The sequence below is a fragment of the Muscardinus avellanarius genome (genome assembly GCF_963383645.1).
Source record: "Muscardinus avellanarius genome assembly, chromosome: 16".
Taxonomy (NCBI): Eukaryota; Metazoa; Chordata; class Mammalia; order Rodentia; family Gliridae; genus Muscardinus; species Muscardinus avellanarius.
This window is the reverse complement of record NC_137802.1, coordinates 59,286,828-59,304,176: the sequence shown is the minus strand read 5'-3', so window position 1 is coordinate 59,304,176 and position 17,349 is coordinate 59,286,828. Positions and strand designations below refer to the sequence as shown.

At 48.3% G+C, this 17,349-nt stretch overlaps 1 protein-coding gene across 1 annotated transcript in view; it reads left to right on the top strand.

Annotated features, from left to right (window-relative positions):
- PECAM1 (platelet and endothelial cell adhesion molecule 1) overlaps positions 1-17,349 on the top strand; it is a gene marked incomplete at both ends in the record, with an annotated part of 138,919 nt that overhangs the window by 15,008 nt on the left and 106,562 nt on the right. Inside the window, 4 exons of the mRNA XM_080714107.1 lie at positions 6,745-6,890; positions 6,933-7,082; positions 7,166-7,192; positions 16,114-16,407. Coding sequence (XP_080570233.1) covers positions 6,745-6,890; positions 6,933-7,082; positions 7,166-7,192; positions 16,114-16,407 — 617 coding nt within the window. The remainder of the gene's footprint in view (positions 1-6,744; positions 6,891-6,932; positions 7,083-7,165; positions 7,193-16,113; positions 16,408-17,349) is intronic.

The window sequence follows — 17,349 nt, the reverse complement described above, 5'->3', positions numbered from 1 at the left end:
CAATAGTGTTTCCTGCCAAGGAATTTTTACTGCTTTGAATTGCCTGCCCGCCTGCTCTTGGTTTCTCTGCCTTCTTCGGGACACTAATGGAGAGCTTTACGACCCATGTCTCCCGAAATGCAGTTCCTAAGACCCCAAATACTCTTGCAGTTTCTATATTTGAATCGGTCAATACTATGCTCTACCAGCCAATGTGCTTCCAAAGACTGGCTCTGGTTTGGACTTCCTCGCAGATCCGGGTTATGGGTAGATGGTGGACTGTCCCCGCTTTGTAGGTGAGGAACATCGGCCCCAAACCACAGCCATTGAGCTGTGGAGAAGAGACTGAGACCTCGGGCTTCTACTCCAGTGGGTAGGGGATTCGTCCCGCCCAGCAGCTCACTGTGGCCACAGGCTGGGGAAATGGCTGTGTGTCTTACTTCCAGTCCCATTTTCTTAGTCCTCGGAGGCCAGCTTGCCTGCCCCTCCCTTCCTGCTCCTGCCTCACCCACCCCAACTGCCCAGAAAAGCGGCTTCCTGAGGTTTACAGCAACAGACAGATTTTTTTTTTTTTTGAGTCCGGGATCTATGTTTCTTCCCTGATATGAAAGCAGGATCATGGCAGGTAGAAATGGCTCCCTCTGTCCTCCTTCAGGTCCCCTTGGAGGAGAAGGAGGAGAAGGAGCGACACCATAGAAGAAATAGGGTCCTGGGGAAATTCTTCAATCAACCTGGTGGGAACAACCGGGGCCCCATCCTTAGCGATGCCTGAGTCAGTCCCTTGATGAGTTACCAAGGAGTCAAAGCAGTTGTGGGGAACCTGCCCTGTCCTCCACTGTCGAGGAACCCACTAAGGACAAGGGGAAGGAGACGAGGTGAAGTAAGAAAGACACATACCAATGAAAAGCCACTCAGTCTCTTAGTTTAAAAATGTGGAGTCAGGGCTGGAGGTGACGCTCAGCAACAGAGCACTTGCCTAGTGTGCACGAGGCCCTGGGTTTTATCCTCAGCCCGGCAAAAAACTAAAATTTAAATAAATAATAAAAGGTAAAATGGAAATTGTTATTTGAGCCAGTATGGTGGCACACACTTGTCATCATGATACTTGGGAGGCTGAGACAGCAGGATCACAAATTTGCTGCCAGCCTCAGCGAGTTAGTGAGTCCCTCTGCCACTCAATGAGACCCTGTTTCAAAATAAAGAATAAAAGAAGCCGGGCGTGGTGGCGCACGCTTGTAATCCCCGTGCTTGGGAGGCAGAGACAGGAGGATCGCACAGGTTCGAAGCCAGCCGCGCTGGCGTTAGAGACCCTGTTTCAAAAATATAAAATAGGTCTGGGAGTGTAGCCCGGAGGTAGAAGGGCTTCCAGGAACCCCAGTACCACCATAAATAAATAAATAAATAAAGAATAAAAGATAGAGCTGGGGGTGTTGCTTGGAGGTAGAATGCCCCTGGGTTCCATCCCCAGTACTGCAAAAAAAGTTCCATTTTCATATCTTTAGATTTTAATAACCTATTTGGATTTTACAAATAAAGAAGAATATCATTTCTTCAATCAGTAAACGATGAAGAATGCATGTATGCTAAGTTTTTATATTGCAGCCATGTATGAGAGAGGAGAAAGATGGTTACATAAGAATTGGAGTGAGGTTTTCATGGAGACAGGCCCATAGTGATGGGGGAGGCTCTCGGCTCTCTCCCATGAATTTCACAAATTTTGTAAAAGACTAGTCCTTCCAGAATTGATGATCTGGCTCCTGGGACCTCTGCTAAGGTCACCCTGAAGTTCTGTCTGGGTTAGAGAGGGGTGGGGATGGCAGCTACTTCAAATGATTTTCAACACCTTGGAGCATAGTTTTTTTTTTTTTTATGGTGGTGGTACTGGGGATTGAACTTGAACTCAGGAACATTCTCCAAGCTATACCCCTGGCCCTATTCTATTTATTTATTTTTTTGTGGTACTGGGGTTCCTGGAAACCCTTCTACCTCTGGGCTACACTCCCAGACCTATTTTATATATTTTTATTTGAAAACAGGGTCTCTTAAACCAGCGAGGGTGGCTTCGAACCTGTGTGATCCTCCTGTCTCCGCCTCCCAAACACGGGGATTACAAGCATGCGCCATCAGACCCGGCTCCCTATTTTATTTTTATTTTTTATTTATATTTATTTATTTATTTATTTATTTATTTTTTTGCGGGTCTGGGATGGAACCCAGGGGTATTCGACCTCCGAGCTACACCCCCTGCCCTATTTTTTATTCTTTATTTTGAAACCGGGTCTAACTGAGTTGCAGAGAGTCTAAGTAGCTGAGGCTGTCTGCGAACCACGATCTTCTGGTCTCAGCTTCCCAAATGCTGGGATTACAAGCGTGTGCCACCATGCCTGGCTTTATTTTTTATTTTGAAATAAGTTCTCACTAAGTTGCTGAGGACCTATGTTGCTGAAGCTGGCTTCAAACCTATCATCCTCTTGTCCCAGCCCCCCAAGTACTGGGATTACAGGCATGTGCCACAACATCTGGCTGCATAGCTTTTATGTAAAGATTCAATTTCTCAATTTAATTTACAATAGGTAATACAATAATATGACTTGAAAACTAAAGACACAAAGGTTGGTAATGAAAAATACACTGAAAACTACAAATCTTGCTGATAGGAAGTAAAAAAGACTTAAATAATGGAGGGATATACTATGTTCATTGATAAGAATACTCGATATTAGCCAGGTGTGGTGGTGCATTCTTGTAATCACAGCATTTGGGAGGCTGAGTCCAGAGGATTGCAGTTTGTGGACAGCCTCAGCTACTCAGTGACTGCAACTTAGACCCTGTTTCAAAATAAAGAATAAAAAGTAGGGCAGGGGCTGTAGCTCAGAGGTCAGATACCCCTGGGTTCCATCTCCAGACCCGCAAAAAAAAAAAAAAAAAAATACTCAATATTGTTAAGATGTCAATTCTCTTCAAACTGATTTATAGATTCAATGCAATTCTAGTCAAAATGTCAGAAGGCTTTTTTTTTTTTTTTTGTATTGGGAATTGAACCCAGAGGCTTTCTTTTTCTGAGCTACACCCCCATTTTAATTTTCTTATTTGGAAATGGTCTCACTAACTTGCAGAGGGCCTTGCTAAGTTGCCAAGACTAGATTCAACCCTGCAATCCTCCTGTCTCAGCCTCCCAAGTACTGGGATTACAAACGAGTGCCACCATACCCAGCAAAAGAAGGTATTTTTTGGGTAGAATTTGACAAGTTAATTTAAAAATTCTTATGGAAATAAAGGGGCTAGAATAGCCCCAACAATTAAAAAGGAAGAACAGTGTTTGAGGAATAACACTGTTCGACTTGACTTCAAGAGATATTTTACTACTGTAGTAATAAAAGCATATAGTACTGTGTAAAGATATATAACTAGACCAATATTACAAAATAGAGACTCCGGATATAAAGCACACATGTATGGACAATTAATTTTCAACTAAAGTACCAAGAGAATTCATTGGAGAATGGTAATCTTTTCAACAAATGGTGCTGGCTTGGGCATGGTGGTGTATGGCGATAATCCTAGCTACTTGGAGGCTCAGGCAGGAGGATCACAAGTTCAAAGCCAGTCTGGGCAACATAGTGAGACCTTGTCTCAAAATAAAAAAACAAACAAAAATCTGAGGATGTAGCTCAGTGATTGAACATCCCTGGGCTTAATACCCAGTACCCCCCCACAAGAACCACCCCCCCCAAAAAAAAAACCCCGAAACCCAAAATAAATGCAAATAACTCCATTGCACTGTGGTCAGAGGAATTCTTTTCTAGCTGGAAGCCACTACTTCTTAGTTCTTTCTCTGAAGCAGAGAAGTGTGGTTTCTACTGCCCCTAGTTGAAATGTATTTCCTTGACCATAGATTTTCATAAACAACATAGCACCCTCAAGTCAGATAATCCAACTCTGAAAGTACAGTGACTTCACCTAGATAGCTACCTACCCTACTGCCTCATATTCCTGGATCATCTTCTGGATACCAGGCATTGCCCCGCCATCGAGGAGCCAGAGACTCATTATGGGAGGACAGGCCATTACTGAAAGCTGCAGAAAGGGTCTGACAGGGAAGCCTAGAGGGCACAGAGGAAGGGCAGCTCAGTCTGGGAAGGAAGGGAAATTTCTCGAGGTGTTGGTCCTAAGATGAAGGAGGAATTTGTAGCAATCAGCTAGTAAAGAAGAGAGGAGAGGGCACTCGAGGCAGGGAACAGCACTGGCCAAAGCAAAGACCTGTAGTGCACTGTGGGAACTATACATTTTTACAACTGAGGTAGGATAGAAGAAATAAAAGAAATAGGTCAAAGGAGACAAAGGAAAGAGAAGTCAATATAACTTTAATAGAAAAGCCTGACGTTAGCCGGGCGTGGTGGCGCACATTTGTAATCCCTGCGCTTGGGAGGCGGAGACAGGAGGATCGCACAGGTCCTAAGCACGCTGGCTTAGGTGACCCTGTTTCTAAATAAAAATATTAAAAAAATAGTCTGGGAGTGTAGCCTGGAGGTAGAAGGGCTTCCAGGAACCCCAGTACCACCAAAAAAAAAAAAAGAAAAAAAAAAAGAAAAGAAAAAAGCCTGATGTTAAAGTTCTTCATACCTTTACTCCCCAAACCAGTTCTCTCTTCCAGCCTTGCCTCTCCCAAATTCCTGGGAGATCTGTAAAACCAAAGTTAAATAAATAAGCTAATTGGGGGGGGGGGAACAACAACTACAAGCTGGGTGTGGTCAAGGCCTGTCTCCTTGTCTTCCACAACTTAGCTAGACTCTGTTTCAAAATAAAATAGGGCTGGGAGTATATCTCAGAGGTAAAATGTGCCTGGGTTCAATCCTCAGTACTAACCCAAACTAAACAATTAAACCCAAACTACAATTACCCTGTACACTGTTAACCAGAGAGATATGGTATTTTTGAGAAATCTATAATCTAGGGGATTTTCCAGTTTACCTACTTGTGTGGTACTGGGGATTGAACCCATAAGTATTTCCCCTTCTGAGTTATATACTCCCAGCCCTATTTTATTATTTTTAAAAATTTGAAACAGAGTCTCACTAAGTTGGGGAGGGCCTCACTAAGTTGCTAAGGCTGGCTGTTAAACTGCAATCCTCCTGTCTCAGCCTCCCAAGTACTGAGCTTGTAAGTGTGCACCAGCACTCTTGGCCCAGTTTATCTATTGGTCAGATGATGGAGGCCATGATCAGCCTAAGGACTGGGAGATGGCCGGATCGCCACAAAGCATCCACTGTCACCTGTGTCATCCACAGATACCTTCCTATACCCAACCTCAACCGAGCACACTGGTAATCCCAGCACTTGGGAGGCTGAGACAGGAGGATTGCAGGTTCACAGACAGGCTCACCTACTTAGTGAGGCCCTCTACAACTTAGTGAGACCCTCTTTCAAAATAAATAATAAGGCTAGGCATGGTGGTGCATGCTTGTAATCCCAGCATTTGGGAGGCTGAGACAGGAGGATCGGGGTTCATGGACAGCCTCAACTAGAGTGAGGCCCTTTGTAACACAGTGAGACCCTGTTTCAAAATAAAGAATAAAAAAATAGGGCTGGGGGTGTAGCTTGGAGGTAGAATGCCCCTGGGTTCCATCCCCAGTACTGTAATAAATAAATAAATAAGAATAATAATTAGTAATAATTAGGGCTGAGGGTATAGTTTGGAAGTAGAATGCCTCTGGGTTTCATCCCCAGTACTGGGGAAAAAAAAAAAAATAGGGCCATAATCAGGCGTGGTCCTTGGGAGGCTGAGACAGGAGGATCAAAGTTTAACAGACAGCCTCAGCTACTTAGTGAGATCCTGTTTCAAAATAAAGAATAAAAACAGAGGACTGGGAGTGTACGTTGGAGGTAGAATGTCCCTGGGCTCAATCCCCAGTACTGCAAAAAAATAAAAAAAATAAAAAATAAAAAAAGAAGCCACGACCCCCGCAAATGTCCCTCACCCTGCGGGTGGCCGGCATTCTCCCTTAGATGTGCGCTTCTTGCTTTCCTAAAAAAACCTGGCTGGCTCATGCTGAAATTCTTCTCAGTCCTGAGAGCCGGGGACCCGCCCCTCCCAAGTCATGGCCCTCTCTCCAGCACTGGGAGCACCTTGGACGCTCCATGGAATCAACCCTGTAACACAACCACAGTGTGGGGCAAGGAAGGAAATGCTGGGAGTCCAGGCTGGAAGGGGAAGCAAGGAGCAGATTCTGGAGGGTTGTAAACTGGCTTTCTGACAGAACCGGGGGCCACTGCTGGGCTTCAAATGGGGAAGTGAAGGGAACTGATTTGTATCTTAGAACCTCCCTGCGGCCCAGTGTAGGATGTGTGTGAAGGTGCAGGCCGGAGGGGCCTCCAGGAGGTGTGGGACCTCGGAGGTGCCTGTGTCACCCACACCAAAACCCGCGAGGAGGCTAGAGACAGCACCCTGATTTCAGAGTTACAAACTCTGCTCCCCAGGGGCTGCTCTCCCAACAAAACCCCTGCTATTTGGACAGGGGGAAAGGTCTGGAGACCCAGATCTACACAGTGTGACCAGAGCCCCTCAGTGGGGGTGGGGCCCAGGGAGAGCAGAAAGATCTTGTGTGTTTGGTCAATGAGAGACGTGCTTGGGAAGAAGCCAGCGAGAGGGAGGGAGGAAGCCCCTCGCCCGGCCATGAGTGAGGGGTCCCCAGACCCAGTGAGACAGAGGGATGCTTAAAACCAGGCGGGCCAGTGTCACTTGGCTTTTTCCCCCTTTAAACAAAGCGACTGCATTGAGTGGTCTCTCAGGAAGGCCAGCCATTTCCTGAGGAGACATCAGGCCGGCCCAGGCTTCATGGTTCTGGGTTTCCAGCAGTGGCCACCATTACCTGACCAGCCCCCCAGCCAGTCTCTCCGTGGGCTCCAGAGAGGTGACCAGAGTGGCTTCTGCTCTTCCCAGGGTTGTTTACCAGCAGTGGTGAGTGGCACACGCCTTCTGCCCCGCCACGTGGCCCCGAGGCAGAACCGTCTGCGCCCTGCGGTCTTCACTCTGAGGATGCAGCCCGGGTGGGCCCGGCGGGCCGAGAGGGGGCTCGGAGCCCTGCTGACGCTGCTGCTGCTCTGTGAGTTTGACTCTCTTCCCCCTTCACTTTAACTTCATGAGACCAAGCTTCTGAAATCAACAGATGTTTCTTATCTCTTCCAGGTTCCAGCCTCGAGGGCCAAGAAAGCTGTAAGTCATGGTGTTTCTATCTCACTGTTGGGTCTTTTCTGCAATTCTTAAATCTCCTGTCAAATTGCTTGGGTTAAAGATTTATCATGTTTTTTGGTAAGCTGGGTGTGGTGGCGCACGCTTGTAATCCCAGCATTTGGGAGGCTAAGACAGGAGGATCATGGTTCGAGGACAGCCTCAGCTACTTAGTGAGGCCCTTTGCAACTCAGTGAGACCCTGTTTCAAAATAAAGACTAAAAAATAGGGCTGGGGATGTACCTCAGAGGTAGAATGCCCCTGTACTGCAAAATAAATAAATATATAAATAAATAAATAAATAAATAAATAAATAAAAGATTTATCATGTTTTTGGCTGTGCCTTTTTAGGCTCTTTTGGGCTGCTTTGTGTTAGAATCATGGAGGTGGTAAAACAGGAAGCGACTGATTCCATAATCGTTTTGTGGTTGTTTTACCCAAAACGGCTTACTTTCTGATCTCCTGCTCCATCCCCTATTTACTTTTTTTCTTATTTGCTTCCAGTTGTTTTAATTCACAAATGCGATACCATTGATTTGTCCAATTTTGTTATGAGAGAACATAGCTTAGACTGGTAGTACAACTCTTTATTTTAAACGATTAAAAGAAGATCCTGGGTCTCATTTCCACCCGTCTGGGAGGTGCCAATTTCATCGGGTTTGTCACCCGTCCACTTTAGACCTGATTTAGCACTTTTACCTCAAGATAGAGGGTTTTGTTCTCCTTGTTTGGGGCCAGGTGGAGGAGGGGGCTCAGCTGGGTCTGGGGGCTGAGAGTGGCAGGGCAGCCCGCAGATCACAGCCCCCTTGTTAGAAGTCGGCTGGGTCTCAGGCCGATTGTCCAGGTCTTTGGAGATCAGTATAGAGTCAATGCTGGACTGAGCCGAGGCTGGGCACGGCGGCCCCAGGGTGGCGGAAACCACGGTGGCTACCAGGAGACACAGTCCCCGGGAGTCTCCGCTCCACTGTCCGTGTGCTGCCTTGGCATTTGACCCCTTCAGCAGCCCATGGAGGCAAGATATCAACCACTTTCCCGTCACTCCACTCTGCCCGATGTTATCAGTGTGCTCTGAAGTGATATCTGTCCATGCAGGAGCCATTATCTGGGCATCCACACTGGAACCGCCACTGTCCACAACCCAGCTGCTGCCCCCACTCCTGCCGATTCTTATCTTTACTGTCCCCCATGGTACTGGAGATCGCCTTGCCTGTGCTGTCTACCACAGAGCCACACCCCATGCCACCTGCCTTTTTTTTTTCTTGAAACTGAAGGCTGAGCCCAAGGGTATTCTACCTCTAAGATACATCCACCCCTAGTCTTGTTTTATTATTTATTTTAAGACAGGGTCTTGTTACATTGCTGAAGGTCTTGCTAAATTGCTAGGATTGGCCTCGAATCTGTGATCCTCCTATCTCAGCCTCCCAAGTACTAGGATTAGAAGTGTGTGTCACTAGTCTTGTTTTTGTTTTGTGGTACTAGGGATTGAACCCAGGGGCGGCATTCTACCTCTGAGCTACATCCCCAGCCCTATTTTTTTAATTTTCATTTTAAAACAAGGTCTCACTAGGTTGATGAGTCTTACTACTTCCTGAGGCCGTTCTTGAACCTGCGATTCTCCTGTCTCAGCCTCCTAAGTACTGGGATTATAGACATTGCTGAAGCTGGCTTGTTGTTGTTTTTGAGACAGGATCTCCCTAAGTAGCTGAGGCTGGCCTTGAACTTGCAATTCTCCTGCCTCAGCCTCCCCAGTAGCTGGGATTATGGGGTCTGCCACCACGCCCAGCTGTGACTCGCACCTTTAGACCAGTTTTACTTTGCCTCTTGGACCTTTCCCCCTCAGGTTGTAATACTGAGAAGGCAGCAGGACCTAGGCTTGGAGTGGGTATGGGGTGGAGATTGCGTGAAAAGAGATGATAAAGGTGGTGACCACCAGGCACGCCCCCCTTTACTGTGCTAGCTCTTGTCCGGCCCACTCTCTGGGGTTTGCTCCAGCCCTATCCCCAGCTCCACTCTCTGAGGTCTAGACCCTGCCCCGCACACAGCTCAGGGCTGGTGGCTCCCCCTACACTTGCTCCCCACTTCCTGTCTCCCACCTCAGTCCTTCTCCCATCTCCTTCCCCACTTCAAGCGGAAGCCAATGCTCCTTTCCTTGTGTTCCTAGAGAACTTCCTTTGTCTTCAAGGGAAGACTTTGAGAAAGGAGACTCTCCCCCTCCTCCTCAGGCCCTGCCTTGTCTCACAGTGGAGGGAACTGGTCAGCGCAGCCCAGGGCGGGGCTGATGCTGGCCTCCAGGGCCTCCATGCCTTAGGCCTCTCCGGACCAGCACTTGCAACACACGATTTGCAGGCTTGCTTCGGGTGTTCCACTCCGGGTCCCCGGCCACCCCAGCCCCTTCCCCTCCTTCTGTCTCAGGCTCCTGGGGCCCCTCCAGCCCCTGCAGCCTCCCCTTGCCTCAGGAGACGATTCCCTTTATGAATCCTCTTCCCTTCCTGCTCAGCTTGGCGGCTAGCTTAGAATCTGAGAGTCCCGTCTCTGCCTCCTCGCCGCCCAGTCCCTCCCTGCATCACAGCAGCCTCAGCCCCACGGGCCTGTCTGGCGTCTCCTCTCTATGGGGCCACAGAAGCCCACTCCTGTCGGATGCAAGGGACACTTCTGGCCCTTCCCTGACAGGACGCTTTGCTGCCTTCAGTGATGGCTCAGGCTCTGGAGCCTCCTTCTTTGACCTTGTAGACCTGTTCCCTCTAACAGTCCTCTTCCTTCTCTCCCAGGGGAGACCTTGATCTTTCCAGGCTCTGAACCCGCCACTGTGTTCTCTGCAGGCTCCTTGGTTTTGTCCTCCCTAGATCCCAACCCTCTCCTCTGCCTGTCCCCACCACATCCAGCCTGGCCTCTCCCCAAGCCGCAGGTGTAACCTGGGACCACCCCTGCTGTCCCCCGGCCTTCCTTTTCCTCCCCAGCCGCAGCACCGGGCCTTTGTCTTCCTTCCTTTTCTTTTCTGGCATTGTCTATTTTATTTTATTTTTTATTAATTAATTAATTAATTTATTTATTTTGGTGGTACTGGGGTTCTTAGAAGCCCTTCTACCTCCGAGCTACATTCCCAAACCTATTTTATACTTTTTTATTTTTGGAAACAGGGTCTCTTAAGCCAGCACGGCTGGCTTTGAACCTGCATGATCCTCCTGTCTCCGCCTCCCAAGTGTGGGGATTACAAGCGTGCGCCACCACGCTGGGCCTCTGGCATTGCCTATTTTAATTGGTGGCACCATAACCTCCTCCTAGGAAGAGAATCCAGGAAACTTTCACTCTTCAACGTCCATATACAACCCTTTCTTTTTTTCTTTCTTTCTCCCTTTCTCTCTTCTTTCCTTCCTTCCTTTCTTTCTTTCTTTCTTTCTTTCTTTCTCTCTCTCTCTCTCTCTCTCTCTCTCTTTCTTTCTTTCTTTCTTTCTTTCTTTCTTTCTTTCTTTCTTTCTTTCGTACTGGGGATTGAACCAGGGGTTGTTCTACCTTTGAGTTACACCCCCCAGCCCTTTTTGGGGGGGGGTGGTACTGGGGTTCCTGGAAGCCCTTCTACCTCTGGGCTACACTACCAGACCTATTTTATTTTTGGAAACAGGGTCTCTTAAGCCAGCGCAGCTGGCTTCAAACCTGCGCGATCCTCCTGTCTCTGCCTCCCAAGCGCAGGGATTACAAGCGTGCGCCATCACGCCCGGCCCCCCCCAGCCCTTTTCATTTTTGATTTTGAAACCGGGGCTCACTAAATTCTGCTAAGGGCCTTGCTAAGTTGCTGAGGCTGGCCTGGGATCCTCCTGTCTCAGCTTCTGACATCCTGGGATTACAGGCATGTGCCACCACACCCAGTTTAAGCAAGTCTTTTAAAGCTTGTGATAAAATACAAATAACATAAAACGTATTATTAGTGACATTTCGTGCATTCACAGTGTTAGCAGTCATCATGATTGTCTAGATCTAGAATATTGCCAACATACCTTCCAAAAAATCCTTAGAGTCCCCTCAAGTCCCCTGTCTGCCCTTTGCTCCGTCCCACCCTCCTGCCCAGGCCCGGTCTCATCAGCGCCCTCTTGAACTGCCCCAGGATGTACACCAGTCTCTGCGTCTTGTTCTGGATCTTTCTAAGGCTCTAATCGCGACTGTCGCGCCCCTCCCGGAGGACACTTAGATTAGCATGCTGCCCGTCCATGTCCACGTGGCAGGCCAGGCTTCCTATCCTGGCATGGCTGACCTGCCCGCCCACCCCACGCTCTGCTTCCTGTAACGGGCTGTGCCCAGAGTGTACCTGTTTTTCATGCCCTGGTGCCTGGTACACGCTGTTCTTCCAGAGCACCACCATCTGTCCTTGGCCTGGGAGGCTCGGACCTGGGTCACTTCCTCAGGCAGTCCTTGGCCTCTCCCAGGCAGGCGGTCCAGCCTGGGGGTCACTGATATCACTGAACTCTGGCTCACTGGGCCCCCACCACTCTGCATTGTCCTGGACAGCAGGAGTGATTCTCCTCACCCTGGAAGCCTGGCGTGTGTGATAAATGACTCGTGGATGGAGACCTGAGCTGCACTTGGAGAGGTTTGAGATGCGGATGGGAACACGGGCCACCTTTCTCTCTGGGGACAGCTCACTTGGGGAAGTCGTGCTTCCTGGAGCTCTGTAATTCTCCTGACGATGGCTGGTGCCCCTCCTTCTCCTGTCCCTTCTCTCTGTCTTTTCCAGGATGAGGGCCAGGTGGTCGGCTAAGTTATGACGCCCATCTTTCCAGGGAGCATCGGCCGCCGCTGCCTGGTGGCCTTGAGGTAGATGGAGGATGTAGGTCCAGTCATCTTAGTAAATAGCCATTTGCCGCCTGGCGTGGTGGCGCACGCTTGTAATCTCAGCACTCGGGAGGCTGAGACAGGAGGATCGCAGGTTCATGGCCAGTCTCAGCTACTTAGTGAGGCCCTCTGCAACTTAGTGAGACCCTGTTTAAAAAAAAAATAGGGCTAGGGGTGTAGCTCAGAAGTAGAATGCCCATGGGCTCCATCCCCAGTACTGCAAAAAAGAAAAGGAAAAAAAGCTACTTGCCATTGTGGTCCTGCGTGCCTTGTCTGGGCTATGATAAAGATTCTGTAACTTTGGATCCTTTTCCATCAACCATGGTCTCTGCTGGTTGAAAAGATCCCGCCTCCTTAGGCTGCCTCCAGCCCATCCTGTATCACAGCAGTTCTGGACCTTTTGGGGTTCTGTGAGGAAACCTGCTGCCTTCCCTCCAAAGAAATGAACTCTTACCTATCATTTGAGGAGCTTCACAGACACCCTAACGTTCGCCTGTGCACCTCCCAGGGACCCCGGGCTGTGCTTCAGAAGTTACTTACAAAGAGGATGATTTTTGTAGTATTGATAGAAGCATCCAGCCAGGCGTGGCGTGGCATGCCTGTAATCCCAGGACTTGGGAGGCTGAGACAGGAGGATTACAGGTTTGATGATAGCCGCAGAAACATAGCGAGGCTCTCAGCAATCTAGTGAGACACCTTATTTCCAAATAAATTGGGCTCGTGGTGTAGCTTGGAGTAAGAATACCTCTGGGTGCAATCCTCAGTACAAAAAAAAAAAAAAAGGCTCCCAAGAGTTGCTTTTATTTACTTTTTATTTTTAAAATATATATACTTTTATTGGTGCATTATAAGACAGAATTTTTTTTTTTTTTTTTTTTTGTGGTACTAGGGTTCCTAGAAACCCTTCTACCTCCGGGCTTTACTCCCAGACCTATTTTTATATATTTTTATTTGGAAACAGGGTCTCTTAAGCTAGCAAGGCTGGCTTCAAACCTGCGTGATCCTCCTCTCTCTGCCTCCCAAGCGCAGGGATTACAAGTGTGCGCCACCACGCCCGGCGAGTTGCTTTTATTTTATTTCTGTGGTTGGTAGAATCCAGCTAACATTTCTCAAACACCTCACAGGTGCCAGGAAATGTACTTCAAGTACTTAACCACAGGCTCTTATTTTCACTTACTGTTTTTATGCCTATTGTATGGATAAGAAAACTGAGTCTCAGACATTTAGTAACTTGCCAAAGGTCACACTGCTTGTTAGTAGCAACAGAGGTTTTTGGCCAAGGTCATCTGCCTCCATACTCTTAACTTCGGTTTTTAATTGAATTTTTTCTATGTGTGTGGGACTGAAGATGGAACCCAGGGGCATTCTGCCTCCATGCTATACCCCAGTCCTATTTTATTCTTTTTTTTTTTGAAACAGGGTCTCATTGATTTGCTGAAGACCTCACTAAATTCCTGAGACTGGCCTTGAACCTGTGATCCTCTTGTCTCAGCCTCCCAAGTACTAGGATTACAGGTGTGTGCTACCATGCCTGGTTCTACACTTAACGTCTGGTCTCTATTTTCTCTTGGTAAAACAGCTTGACTAAACAGCCTGGCTTAAAATGAAGGAGGAGGGTATGGGATAGGGGACGATGGAGCCTCTTTAAAACTCAGGAGGTACATAAACAAATACATCAAAGTTAATCACCAAACAAGCATGGGATGGAGGGAGGGGGAGGGAATGGGATGGGGGCTGGATGAGGGCTAATTGGATGATGTGTGCTTGTATATCCTCTCAAGTCTTGTACTCCAATGTGATGTATGATTGCAATGCACCAATAAAAAAAACAACAGCCTGGTTTAAAATGAAGGAGGAGGTGTTGAAGAGGAACGAGGAGGAAAAGTGCCTGGGTGGGAAACAGTGACTGAGAAGAAACGAGTATGGTCCAAAGAAGATTTCTGTATTGAGAGCTCACCCAGAAAAGAAGTTGCAGAAAAAGACAAAGCAGAGAATTCTTTTTTTTTTTTTTTTTGGTGGTACTGGGGTTCCTGGAAGCCCTTTTACCTCGCGGCTGGCTTTGAACCTGCGGGATCCTCCTGTCTCTGCCTCCCAAGCACGGGGATTACAAGCCTGCGCCACCACGCCCGGCCCAAAGCAGAGAATTCTAAGAATGAATGCCTGTCATATTTGTTTCATCTCATGCACACGTCAGATTCTCAGAAGAAGGGGTGCATTCCTGCAACCCTAAGGTCTCAGCAGGGAGGATATCAGATTGATAGCCAGCCTGGGCAATTCAGTGAGACCCTGTCTTAAAAAAAAAAAACCCACAGACTAGGTCATTTAAACAATAGAAATTTGTTTTCTCTGCTGGGCGTGGTAGCACATGACTGTAATCCCAGCACTTGGGAGGCTGAGATAGGAGAATCACAGGTTCACAGCCAGCCTTAGCAACTTAGTGAGGCCCTCAGCAATTTAGCAAGACTCATTTGCAAAATTTAAGAATAAAAAGATAAATGGGCTGGAGGCAGAGGTAGAATGCTTCTGGGTTCAATCCTCAGTACCATAAGTTAAAAACAAAAACAAAACTAAAAAATAAAACCTAGACCTTCCTTGGTCTTCTCTGAAGCATAGACAATAAGTCCTGGCCAATTTTCTATCTTGGTAAGTTTTCAGAGCAGTGGCCTGCCACCAACCAACTGATAGGAATACTTATTAAAAGAGCCAGAGCAATATGTGGTTCTAGGCAATCCTTCTTCCCATCAGCCACCACTGGAACTTGGTCTCCCGATGGGACCGCTAGTTGCCGGAATTCTCTTGGTAGCCCACGGTGGCTGGATATAGGTCAGTGCCGTGCTGGAGGACCTCGGCCGGACGTGATGCTCGTGGCTGTCTTGGCAGAGCCTGGCTCCTGGCGCAGGATGGGCAGGTGGCTGAGCATTGTGTGTGCGCTGGGTGCTTGGCCTGGGTGGCTCTTTGCTTCTGAGTGTCTGGGGCAGGGGTGGGGAGCGCAAGGGGCCGCCTCACATATGCCTTAAGTCCTTGCTATGTGCTGACATGTCTGAGCCCATTAGACAGAAAACAGCGGCTGGCTGCAGCCTGGGGTCTTATTACCTTTACATAGCATCTCTTTGAACATTTTTTAAGCCTGGTTTTTCCCATTTATCAATACTCTTATTTTTTTTCCTTTTATTTTGGTGCTGGTGATCAACCCAGGACCTTGTATATACTAAGCATATACTTTACCACTTATTAAGTACTTACTGTGTACCAGACACAGTACTGGCCTCTATCTTGTAAACCTGTCATAACAAATCAATGAGGTATTACCATCTTATAAATAAAGGAACTGAACTTAGGGAGTAGAACTCCTCAAGGTCCCACAGTAAATGATGAGTCAAGTCTTCAATGTTTGTCTGCCAGAGTCTTTTTTTTTTTTTTTTTTTTGTAACTGGGAATTGAACCCAAAGGTGCTCTTCCTCTGAGCTGAACCCCCAGCCCTTTGAATTCTTTTTCTTTTTAATTTTTTTTTTTTTTTTTTGGTGGTACTAGGGTTCCTGGAAGCCCTTCTACCTCCGGGCTACACTACCAGACCTATTTCATACTTTTTTATTTTTGGAAACAGGGTCTCTTAAGCCAGCGTAGCTGGCTTCGAACCTGCGTGATCCTCCTGTCTCCGCCTCCCAAGCACGGGGATTACAAGCGTGCATTTTGAATCAGGGTCTTGCTAACTTGCCGAGGCTGCCCTTTAAACTGCAATCCTCTTGTCTCAGCCTCCCAAGCACTGGGATAACAGGTGTGCACCACCACGCCCGGCTCTGCTGAGTCGTGTCTTCCCAGGGCTGTGAGGTGGCGGTTCACAGGCTGCCTCCGCCTGTCTTGGCCACACACTGCCCTATGTCCTGGTGAGAAGAGGAGCAGCTTGCTATCCTCTGCCTCCTATTTGACCCTCTACCCATGGTAGTACCGGCTTGATCCCTGTAGGCATCAGGGACGCTGCACTGCGCAGGACGTGATAACACCACATGTGAGTCGTGACGGCCCCCAGGCCAGCGTCCTCTCTAAGATGACGGGTTTGTGTGCACTCTTCCATTTGCCTTTAGCTTTTACCATCAATCACATCCGGATGGAGAGCCAGCCAGACTGGACGGTGCCCAACGGGCAGAACCTGACCCTGAGGTGCGTCGTGGACATCAGCACCACCTCGCACATCAAGCCCCAGCGCACGGTGCTGTTCTACAAGGACGATGCGTTGATCCACAACGTCTCCTCCACGAGGGACACGGAAAGTACTTTTATTCCCCAGGCGCGGGTCTATGATTCGGGGACATACAAATGCACTGTGATTCTGAACAACAAAAAGAAGACCACCAAGGAGTACGTGGTGGCCGTGAAAGGTGAGTCGCTGCATTTGATGGAGGCTAGCGGCGCCACACATGCAGCTCAAGAAGAGTAACGATGCGCCGCGACTCCGGGTCCCAGCCCCCCGGCGCCCCCTCGCTCATCTGCCTGGTATTTTCCTGCAAACCTGCGAATGTAGGCATGGCCCGGGTGCCCAATAGGCCAGGGTGTTGCTTTTCTTTATGTGTGTGTCACGGGGGAAGGAACCAGGGCCTTGTGCATGCCAGGCAAGCACGCTACCACTGAGCTACACCTCCAGCCTCCTTATTTTTATTATTTTTGTTTTGTTGGGGATTAAATCCAGGGGCATTCTACCTTTGGGGTACACTCCAGCTCTTTTTTATTTTTTATTTTGAAACAGAGTCTTGTTAAGTTGTTTAGGGTCTTGCCAAGTTTCTGAGGCTGGTCTTAAGCCTGTAATACTCCTGCCTTAGCCTCCCAAATACTAGGATCATAGGTTTGTGCCCCCATGCCGGACTTGCTAGGCTCACCCTTCCTCTCCTCTCTTCTCCTCTCTCTTCCTCCTTCCTCCTCCTCCTCCTTCCTCCTCCTCCTCCTCCTCCTCCTTCTCCTCCTCCTTCCTCCTCCTCCTCCTCCTCCTCCTCCTCCTCCTCCTCCTCCTTCTCCTCCTCCTTCTTCCTCCTCCTCCTCTTCCTCCTCCTCCTCCTTCTTCCTCCTCCTCCTTCCTCCTCCTCCTCCTCTTCCCTCCTCCTCCTCCTCCTCCTCTGTACTGGGGGTTGAACACTGGGGCATTCTACCTCTGAGCTACATGCTCAGCCCTTTTTAAATTTTTTTTTAAAAACAGGGTCTCACTGGGTTGAGGCAGCTCTTGAACCTGCAATCCTCCTTTCTCAGCCTCCAAAGTAGTGGTATTACAGGTGTGCACCCATGTGCCCAGATAGGCTATTTCTAAATTCCTTGTGTTTGCAAGCACTCTT